The sequence below is a fragment of the Rhinopithecus roxellana genome, chromosome 11 (genome assembly GCF_007565055.1).
Source record: "Rhinopithecus roxellana isolate Shanxi Qingling chromosome 11, ASM756505v1, whole genome shotgun sequence".
In the NCBI taxonomy this organism is placed as follows: Eukaryota; Metazoa; Chordata; class Mammalia; order Primates; family Cercopithecidae; genus Rhinopithecus; species Rhinopithecus roxellana.
The window spans coordinates 61,296,395-61,307,176 of NC_044559.1; the positions used below are offsets into that span (position 1 = coordinate 61,296,395).

Below are 10,782 nucleotides of genomic sequence, written 5' to 3' on the forward strand. Positions count from 1 at the left end.
GATCTTCCTTTCCTAGTATAATTTTCATCTAAGCATTCCTTAGATACTTAGATCATTCTTAATGGAGATTGTGCATTATACCCTCTGTGGACACACAGAAATCTGACTAATTGGACTGACTAGATTACAGTTGTTAATGAATTCCATTTCCTTCATCTACAATACATGCTTAAGATATATTTGTCACCTATTACACAAATTTTTAAGATTGAAATCATTCATTAAAGCAGTGTTTATAGGCAAAAGTTTTTCATCATTCTTTTCAATAAATAAAATTCCTACACAGTCATCCTTCAGTATCCATGGGGGATTGGTTCCAAGACCTCCGAGGATACCAAAATCCACAGACACTCAAGTCCTTTATATAAAATGATGTAGTGTTTGCATAAAACCTACACACATCCTTTCATATACTTTAACTCATCTCTAGATTACTTACAATACCTAATGCAATATAAATTCTATGTAAATAGCTGTTATATTGTATTGTTTAGAAGAAAAAACTATACATGTTTAGTCCAGGCACAACCATTCTTTTTTTTCTTTCCTGAATAGTTTTGATCCTCAGTTGGTTGAATCCATAGATGTGGAACCCATGGTTAGAGAGGGCCGACTGCACTTTCAGGCTACATTTCTGTTCTTGTTGGTATAAAAACTGGGTGTCTTGAAAAAGTTTGAAATGAGCCTGTAGCATTAATAGTTACCATTCGAATGCTACAGAAATCATAACTGAACACAAACTTTGCAATAAAGCATTCTCTTTCAGCCCCAGCATGCCCTTCAGAATGGCACAGCCTTTTACAAAAAACAGGTGAGGTGATGGAATATCTACTCATCAAATCCTTATCTGAACATTTTAAAACAATTTTTATTTTAAAAGTATCTTGTTTCATATTAAATGTTGTATCCCAGAAATACCTTAATAAATTATTTCCTTTCTTGGCCAAAATAAGGTATCTAGCCAATGATAATTTCGTACTGTCTCTTTAAGTGCTAGGAAGAGTACCTAATTCTAATGGTTACTATCCCCATATACTATACCTGTCAAAAAATTTTAAACTCTAATGAGTCAGTTCGCTGAAAATAAACTCCACACTTCCATTCAAAAGTATGAAACTAAACGCTGAGTGGGAAATAGTTTACCCTCACGCCCAGTGTAAATCAGCCCAGAGAGGAAGTAGAAAAGTACTCCAGCTATTTGCTATAGACACAAATATGCACTGACCGCTACTGCGCATGATCCACTCATGATGAATGTTCCTACCCCTAACATGAAAATGTTGGAAAAAGGAGGGGAAGAGAGAAGGGCAGAAGAAGGATGATGTGTGCATACCCAAGATCAGCCATTTCCTCCCAGTACATACAAAAAAACAACAACAACAAAACACCTCCTTTCATTCTTAGAGATTTCTTGCCTCTTTGAGAGCAAATCCTGAATGAGAGTGGACTCTGGGAAGGAGGGCTTTTCTCCTGTCCCCTCCATACCCTGGTTAAATCTCCTCCCTGCTTAAAAGCGTTGCTGTTACTGTTTGAGGGGCATAGCCCAGACACCGAAATCTGAAATTTCAAAAATGCGATAAAGCCCTAGCCCAGCAGCCCTGGGAGGCGAGCAGCTGCCGGGTGACCGCTGATGAAGTGGCTTCTTAAGGAGGTGGGCAGATTGATTCCAGCTGCTGAGCGCAGGGCAGGGCAGCCACTCGGAATGCACAGTCCGGCTGAGACAAGACTCAGCAGCAGCTTCCCAGGCAAGGGCAAAGTCAAATATTAGCTCTGTTTGCAATCCTGAGAAAAGTAAGGAAAATGCCACTGTTCCATCCAACAGGGACTTTCAAGGCAAGATGGGCCCAAAGGTGCCATGTGGACAGTGTCACTTCGTAAGTGGAATGTCACTCAGGAAATCTGAAAGCTGTCTTCTGAGATGGCTGTTCAGAAGGTCCCACAATTCCTAAGAGGAGTCCTTTCTGTCTGATTCCTGTTTTTCTACCCGCTCTGGCTCCCAGCTCCTGGTCTTCTTCTAATAACTCTGAACCTCAGCTCAGCCTCCCTGGCTCCCCATCCCATATAATCAATACACAAGAGGGACTCCAGAGGCAGACACGGAAGAGGTGCAGTGGACCAGTGGGAGACACTAAGCACCCCGGAGCTGAGCTGGATGGGGACAGTGGAGAGGATATGCTCTTCAGAAGAGCTTGTCTCAAAAATGAGAGAGCTAAACGGAGAGAGGGGGACTAGTTTAGGAGTCCCCTGAGGGCCCCAAACTCAGACAGCAAGTGATCTAAGAAGAGGGAAGGAGTAAGAGAGGTAGGCGGGCATGAAGGCATGCCTAATGGAATATTCAATATCCTGAGAAATGCACTTTCGGCCCTGCACTTCCAGGGACTAAAAGCCAGTAATGGGCTTTGGAGTCTGCACTTCCTCTCCCTAATGTCCAGAGGCGCTTTAATGCTGCAGCCAATCGATCAGCCTTCTCCGGTGAAGGCGACGAGTGGAGTGCAAAAGCTTCCTACTTGTGGCCAAAATCCACCCAGCCTCCTCTGCACACCCCAAAGGAGCGACATACAACTTTGAACTGGCAGGATCTGTCTCAAAGTGCCGGAGAGGAGGAAAGGAAGGAGCCCGGAGGCGTCCTGAGAAACAGCCTACCCTCACCCCTCCGCCCTCTTCATCCCAACTTTTCCAGGGAGGGATTCAGGGGAAAACAAAAAGGGAGGGTGCAGTATCCACTTTGGGACAGGGTTGACGAGCAGCCCCAAATTGCTTCAGGTGCAAGGCCACTGAGCGGACTCCAAGCCCAGAACAGCTTAAGGTGTTGCACTTCTGGAAGAGACACGATCAGAGCAAAGGAACGTCCAGAAGGTGGGGTTTCTTTGCAATGTCTTGCTGACATCACAGCTGCCTTGAAAGTGACCCTGTGAACAAACCTTTCCCCGCCTCGCCCCCATGCTCCAGGCTGGATCCCTGCCCTAGAGACGAGCCCCTGTCCCGCTTCTCCCCGTCCCCGCGCCCGCCAGCAGAGCTCAGGTTCTGGGCAAGTTCAGTCCCTAAGTTGAGCCCAACCCCGTCCAGCCTCCAGTCGCCCCTCCCCGGGAGGCTCGGACAGCCCCACTGAGCATGTCCAGTGGCCTGAGTCCGGGGGGTCGCCGCTAGGAAGCTCTCCAGGCCCCTGGATGGGCAGGGTTGGGTCCCTGCGTGGACGCTCCCAGCGGGGCGCACGGAGGACAGCCGCGCGACTGCAGCCGAGTGTGGAGGGCACAAGTTAGCCCGCGCGAGTAAACTTTCCGCGGTCCTCCTCCCCACCCCCACGCCACAGGGGCGCGTCTCCCCGTGGAGCTAGCCTTTCCCAGCCCGGCGGAGACAAGCACAGCACGTGATGGGCAGAAATAAAAATAAACACTTCCCATTCCCGGGCCGCCGGGCCACCCCTACTCTGCGCGCCGCAGCGAGCAGGGGGCGCCCTGGGCCGACCCGCCCCCGGCCTCTGGCCAGAGCCCCCAGCCTCTGCGCCGCGGGCCGAGACGAACACCCGGGCCCACGGCCTCCGCGCCTACCTTTCGGACTTGGTGAACTTCCGGAATGCCTGTCGGAGGTCGTGGAAGGACCTGTACGTCTGCGGCTCGGCCGAGATGCCCTGCGCCCGGGTGGTCCGGGGGCCGATGTGGGTCGAGGGCACGGGAAGCACCGACTGGCATTTGTGGAGTTTCCTCTTCAGCTCCTGAATTTCCTCCTCCTTCTCTGACAGCCGCTTCTCCAGTTCTTTGATCCTCTCCTCCTTGAGCATGAGAATCTTGGCAAAGTCTTCCTCTAGCTCGCTCATTTTTTCACTGAGCCCCTCCGCGAAACTTTTTCTCGGGCGGCGGCGGCGGCGGCGGCGGCGGCGGCGACGGCGGCTGGGACGGCAGCCGGGAGCGGAGGGCGCGGGTGAGCGAGTGAATGGGCGCTAAGTACTCGAGCGCGGCGGAGTGCGCCCCTAATGCGGCGCGGGGAGCCTCCTGCTTCGATCCGCTTCTGCTGAATGGACTAAAAGCACGGAGGGGAGGATGAGAAGTCTAAAAGCGATGGAGAGGAGAGGCAGAGTGCTAATCTCCAGTCTCTCTGGGGAGTAGGTGATTATCTTTCATTGAGAAACCAATTAGAGCTGCCCTTCCTCCCCTGAGACCCCCTCCCCCGCCCCCCTTTCCTAGTCACTTCGTGAGAATACGCGCGCGCCACCCCACCGACAGTCGAGTTGCTAGCAGAGGGTTGGATCAGACAGCCTAGTCCCACTCCATCACACAAAACTCACTCTTCCACGCTATATGGTACCAAGGGAAGGGGGTGGGGTGGGGGGGAGCTTTATGCCACTTGATCCCTGAAATAGCAACAATTACCATGTGATCTGGCGGATGACGCAGCGCTTGTAACTGGATCCTAAAGAGTGTGAGTGTGTGTGTATGTGTGTGACATTTCATAAATATTAAACTGCCTTTAGACAGTAACCTGCATAAATTCATCTTGGTCTTTGCCTTTTGCCTCTTTTCTATTTTTGATGCCTGGATGGATTCAGAAAGGAAGGCGGGTGTGTGTGTGTGTGTGTGTGTGTGTGTGTGTGTGTGTGTGTGTGTGTGTTACTGTGAAGTCCCATGGTTCTGACCCTAGTAAGAATGACAGGGCAATACCAGTTCCAAGGTTTTTCAGCGTAAAGCCTTACTGGACATAGTGAACTATAATTGTTGGTGGGAAAGTGAACTAAAATTGTTAGTGGGAAAGTTGGATGAACATACGGTAATGAGCCAAATGATTATGGAAAAGAGAAAGGCCATGTGTTAATTGTAATCGTTTTGTGTCTGGCTTTTTTTTTTTTTTTTTTCATCTATTATCCTTCAGTCTTGTATACAGAGCATCCAAATTATATCACAATCTCTTTCTCAATGGCTCAGAAGTGGTGGCCACCAGTGCTAAGCTGGAACCCTACCAGTTCCAGTTTGGGGGAGAAATTGCATCTTTAATTATCTGTGTTTAGGTCTTATCTGTGCATCCACCATCTACCCTATGCTAAAGGGATTATTCTGCACAGTAGAATAATCGCGTATTCACGGATTCTTACAATTTCATTTTTTATATCTATATATCACAGACAGCATTTACATAACATAAGTCACTATTTGAGAGTCTGATTTGGTAGTCAGTGAGAGGTATTTCTTCCGATAATAGTGAATACATTGGTAATTTTTTTAAGGGAAAAAAATAGTTGCAACTAAGATACCAGAAGATTCTTTCCTAAATAGTAATTTTTCTTAAAAAAGAAAATTCAATGTGTAATTACTGGCTACTTACAAAAAAATTATTCTACCTTTTCTGAAACAAGTGTATATTTTATTCTGGAGATTGATTTATTATTTACTGTTCTACTTATCTGATTTTTGTACATTAAAAATGTTTTATGCCACATCTGAATTTCTTAATTGCACCAGATGCTAAAGTCTGGCTATGTCTACTGATGTTTGAGAAAGGGTTCTTAGTGTTGTTGACAGTTGCTATTCTGTTGCTTCTGTCTATGAACTTAATCTGCTATTATCATTTTACACAGACTAAAATAATTGACATTTTAAAATAATACATTAGAGAAAACCTTTGATCACATTCAAAAATCTAGGCATAGCTTTAACTTTATTTACAGCAGAAAAAAATAGTTTTAAAATGACTCTTAAAAGGTTTTTTTGTAAGTCTTACACTATCTTAAATGAAGATATTCAAATGTTTCTTCTGCTTATTAAAAAATAAACCTTTAAACTTAGATTTCACACATGCACCTCAAAACCCTAAATTCATACCCATCTTCCAAAATAAAACTTATTTTTGAATAGATCAGTTTTAATTTAAATAATGTTGATTGCTAGTGACATTAAATCTTGTCCATTGGCTTAAGAAGTATTTAATTTAGACCACAAGGAAAGCTTGAGAAAAGACATGCTGGTAGAAGAATAAACACTGAATTATTAAAAATCATGTCATAGTATATTAGAGCTGAAAGAACTTTGAAGATGATCTAACCCAACAACCTCAAGTTATAAAGGAGGAAAATGAGATCTTGAGAGGGAAAGTCCAAGATCACTTCAAGGGCGGAAGTTTGAGTCCAGGATGCCTAGGAATACCCACGAAGCATGCTTTCCCTCCCACGCTGCTTCTAGCATGGATCCAGAAAATTTAGAAACTCTATGATTCTGATGATCCAGTGTTGAAAGATGTGACCTTACTCTCTGTTTCTTATTTCTAAATCTGTAGTAGTAATATGTCAAAGCAGAGTATTAATGAAACCTTAGGTTTTTTTGTTTTTTGTGTGTGTGGTTTTTTTGTTTGTTTGTTTTTTTTTCTTAAAGGAGAAGGTCGCCATCTAGTGCCCGTGGAGAAATTTGCTAAATAAAAATCTTAATCACAATTAAATTGGGGTTATGTCCTTAAATACCTGTCTGGGTATTTTCACTTCATATTTGTGAGAAATAACCAGAATTTTGTGTCAAACTAAATTTTTTTTTACATTTGATATATTTTAGCCTGTTTGATGACAATTATGATTGTCAACATTTATTATTTAATGTGTGCCAGCACAGGGTTAAGCCCTTTATGTAACTGATTTTAATCCCCACACTTACTCTGTAAGATAGGCACTATTACTCATTTCTATTTTATAGATGGAGAAACTGATGCTTGGCCAGATTAGATAATTTGTCCATGGTCACATTGTACAGATTTGACCCAGGCTATCTTAATACCCTATGCAGCACGGCTTCTACTCAAAATGCATTAAAATATTCACTTCTCTATGAGCCCAGTGACAAGCAAAACTAAAATATCTTTCTTGCTGGGGACACAGTAAGTGTAAAGTCACATATAAACCCAGATAAATTCCTAAGATTCTGGTGTCTAACAATCAATTTCCTTACCAAAGTTGTTTCCCTAGTGATATTTTGGGATATATTATACATTTTATATATAATTTCAATTTTTAAGCATCTGTGCTTTCAAAAACTATGATTGTGCTTTGCCTCCCTTTCTCTCTTCTGTCTAATAAGGAACACTTTCTAGAAAGGCTGAAAGCGTGTAAGATGTAAGCAGCTCTTCCAGGATTCCTGTACTTTAATCCAGGATAGTGTCACAAGGGCCAATGGGAGGACAGGTCTATAAAAAACTCAAAAACAATAATTAAACTGACTAAAAGTCAATCTGCTTTTTATTGTCTCTATTTACTAGAAGTTACAAGTATCAGTAATAAAATATTCCTCCTCCTCCCAAAAATATTCTCTTGGTCTAAGTACAAAGGATTGCTGTGTTTACTGTTGAGCAGGTGGACTCAAGAGAGATCTCCTGTTACTGGCTTTGAGAATGGAGCAGGCTGCATGGCAAGGAATGCAGGTGGACTCTAGGGATGTAGAGCAACTCCTAGCTGACATCCAGAAAGGAAGTGGGGACCTCAGTCCTACAACAGCAAGAAACTGAATTCTGTCACAACTGCATGAGCTGGGAAGAGGACCTCTAGCTCCAGGTGAGAAGGAAGCATGACTGACATTTTTTTCAGCCTGTAAGTCCCTGAGCAAAGATCCTAGTCATGCTGTCCCCACACTTCTCACTACCAAAACTGTGAGATAAGTTGGTGTAAAGTCTTTAAATTTGTGGTAAAAATTGTCAGGCAACAAGATAAAACTCATAAATGACTCGACTGCCATTTCTAAAATATCCTTTTAAAACACTAGAAATGTATTGCCGTTTTCAGAAGGCTGCCTTCCCAAAAGGGTCATTTTCAGTGAAACTATAGTGCATTTCAAATGGATACTTGAGCAACATTAAACATTGCTATAAATTATGAACTGCTTAAAGCATACTGATGACAATATGAACAGCCTTTCATAAAAGATGTTTATGTTTAAAGCAGAACACTAATGTGATTGAAGTGTAAATCTTCCAAACATAGGTTCTAGAAAGGATTGAAACCATTCATTAGTTTACTACACAGCAGAAATGTTACTATAATTTGCCCTATGTAGAGGACCAGCCTTGTGACTTTGAACAAATTATGTAGTCAGCTGACCCTTAGTTTTCTTATCTGTAAAATATCAATAACTCTCTCGTGTAATATTATTTATTTTTTATAAAGTATTTAGCTATGAGTATATACTTAAATAATTTTAGACTCTTATTAATTAACTGAATGTGCTTCCATAGTTATCCGTGGAAAGTAAGTGCTCCTACATCATGTTACCTTCCAGATCAAATCCTAATGTCATCTATTTGAGGAGACTTGGAAGATTTTTTTTAAAGTACAAATCTTTTTTTGAGTTTAGTTTTTGATTGGAATTTTTGTTTCATTGTAGAAATGATAGAAATTGGACTTCTCTGCTTAGAACATTTTTTGTTTGTTTGTTCTTGAGATAGAATCTCAGAGTCTCACTCTGTCACCCAGGCTGTAGTGCAATGACACGATCTCGGCTCACTGCAACCTCTGCCTCCCGGGTTCAAGCAATTCTCATGCCTCAGCCTCCCGAGTAGCTGGGATTACCGGCCTGTGCCACCCCATCTGGCTAATTTTTGTATTTTTTGTGAAGATGGGGTTTCACCATTTTGGCTAGGCTGGTCTTGAGCTCCTGGCCTCAAGTGATCTGCCTGCCTCAACCCCCAAAAGTATAGGGCTTACAGGTGTGAGCCACCACACCCAGCTAGAACATTTTTTAAATAAATAATTTTAATAGAAAACACATGCAGGTGATATAGAATTCAGAAAGTACAAGAGGATGTACAATGAAAGGTAAGTCTCTCTCCCATACCTGTTTCTCCAGTTCCCTTTTCTGGAGGCAATCATTCACTAGTAACATTTATTTGTGTATCCCTCATAAGATATTTATTCATAAACACATTTGTATAAAAACATGCATTTTTACACAAATAAGATTTAATACCTAGTTTCTATGCTAGTATATTCCCTAACTTAGAGCTATTATTTCCTGCTTTTCAGGACCATTATTCCAGTGCAATATGTCACACTGTTTCACTTTGTGATAAAATGTCAGTAACAAGGCAGGAACATGGCTGAATTTAGACAGTAGTGCGACCTTCCTTCACTTAGCCATTATTTATAAATTTTCTTTCCCTTTCAAAAAAATTAGGTACTTCTTGTTTTATTGTATATATTTAATAACAATTTTGGAATGGTCTAGTATTTTAAGAACAAAAGCCAAACCTTATAAGACATATACGTCTTTTAAGAATATAATAAAAAAACCTCTGGCCTTAGTCTTCCCCACCTGCTTTGTGTTAATGGAAACATTCATCTGAGTTATCTCAAGTTATTTCCAATTAGCAGTTTCCATGTAAACAAACAAACAAAAAAAAAGCTAGGCATAAGGAATATTCTATTTTGATAGTCTCTCAAGCCTTTATAACTGTCATGATTTTCTTGGTCTCTAATCAAAATTGCATAGTTAGTTCAATAGTTCATTTACTATTTTAGATTCAACGAGGACAGATTTATTTGGAAATGATTTTATCAGAATGTCTAGGCAGTTATTATAAAAAATTATAATTTGTTTTTGTAAAAAAAATAGTTTCACAGAACTTGCAATATTCCAGGAGATATTAGAATTCTCATATTTACAAGTAACAATTCCAAGTGCTATATTGATTATATTTTCAAATCTGTGTTATATATGGCTCCATTTTAGCAGCCTTAATAAAAATGAGAAGGCCAGAGTAACACTCAAAACTTTCCCATAACAATTTTAAAGAACTCTATGCGTTACAATGAGAAGTCTTTGCATTGAAAAATGCTTTGGCTCAGCACTCCTCTCCCCTTTCCACGGCATCCTTTGCAGCCACCCCTAGTCTGCAGAGAGGCGGCAGAAAGACAACAGATATTGAACTAGGAAGACACAGTACCGTCACCCTTCATTCAAGATTTCATCTAATAAAGGGAGATCACTTTACAACACTCAGGCAAGCAGACATTACTCAGACTGTGGCTAAAATCATCAGCAAGAAACTCTGCCAGGAATACCTCGGGGTAACATAAGGTGGTGCTGGTGTGTGTGTGTGTGTGTGTGTGTGTACACACCACCCATGTGTTTGTGTGTGTGTATGTGTGTCTATTTGAGTCACAGTAACTTTCTTCTAAATCATTCTTCTTAGGTCAGTAAAAAACAAACTATTCCTTTAAAAGTCTCAATTCAGAACATTTGGATATTTTAATGTTAAGAGCAGAAATGGAGTGATGTGAAGACCAGATGGGAGATGCCACAAGTGGCTGAGGGTTAGAATCTAGTGCATCGTCATCAATCAGGACTGACAACATCTGCCCCTCCACAGTCAGACAAACTTATCTACCTTTTGTGCAAATATCAAATTAGCATCCTAGGAAAGACACTGACGAAGAGCCACTTATGCCAGGAATCTTTTTATTAAAGTTATCATGAATCTGGTATTATTCTTCAGAAAGGGAAATTAAAAATAAATGTTTGTATTACCTGAGCAGATGTATTTAATTTCATTCTTTCAACAAGTTTTTTTGCTTACTTTTCTACAGGTCCCAGGCCCTCTGCTAGACATTAAGGATACAGAGATAAGTAAGACAGAGTATCTGCCCTCAAGAAACTCAGGAGAATGCGGAAGAAGATGCTGTAGGGTTAGGGGACACAGATATGCATATGACTACTGGCAGAGCAATAGTGAAAAAATTAGAAGCCTTTTTCTCAAAGTGCTGTCATACTACAGAGGAAGGGGAGGGAGCAATCAGTAAGATGTGAGTGTGTCTGCCTATGA

General features: G+C 41.7%; 1 protein-coding gene across 1 annotated transcript in view; it reads right to left on the reverse strand.

Moving 5' to 3' along the window:
- The window catches only part of PRKG1 (protein kinase cGMP-dependent 1), a 1,347,543-nt gene extending 1,342,206 nt beyond the window's left edge, over positions 1-5,337 (reverse strand). The window contains exon 1 of the mRNA XM_030940495.1: positions 3,549-5,337. Within this exon, the coding sequence (XP_030796355.1) occupies positions 3,549-3,814 (266 nt within the window). The 5' untranslated portion in view covers positions 3,815-5,337. The remainder of the gene's footprint in view (positions 1-3,548) is intronic.
- Positions 5,338-10,782: the final 5,445 nt, after the last annotated feature.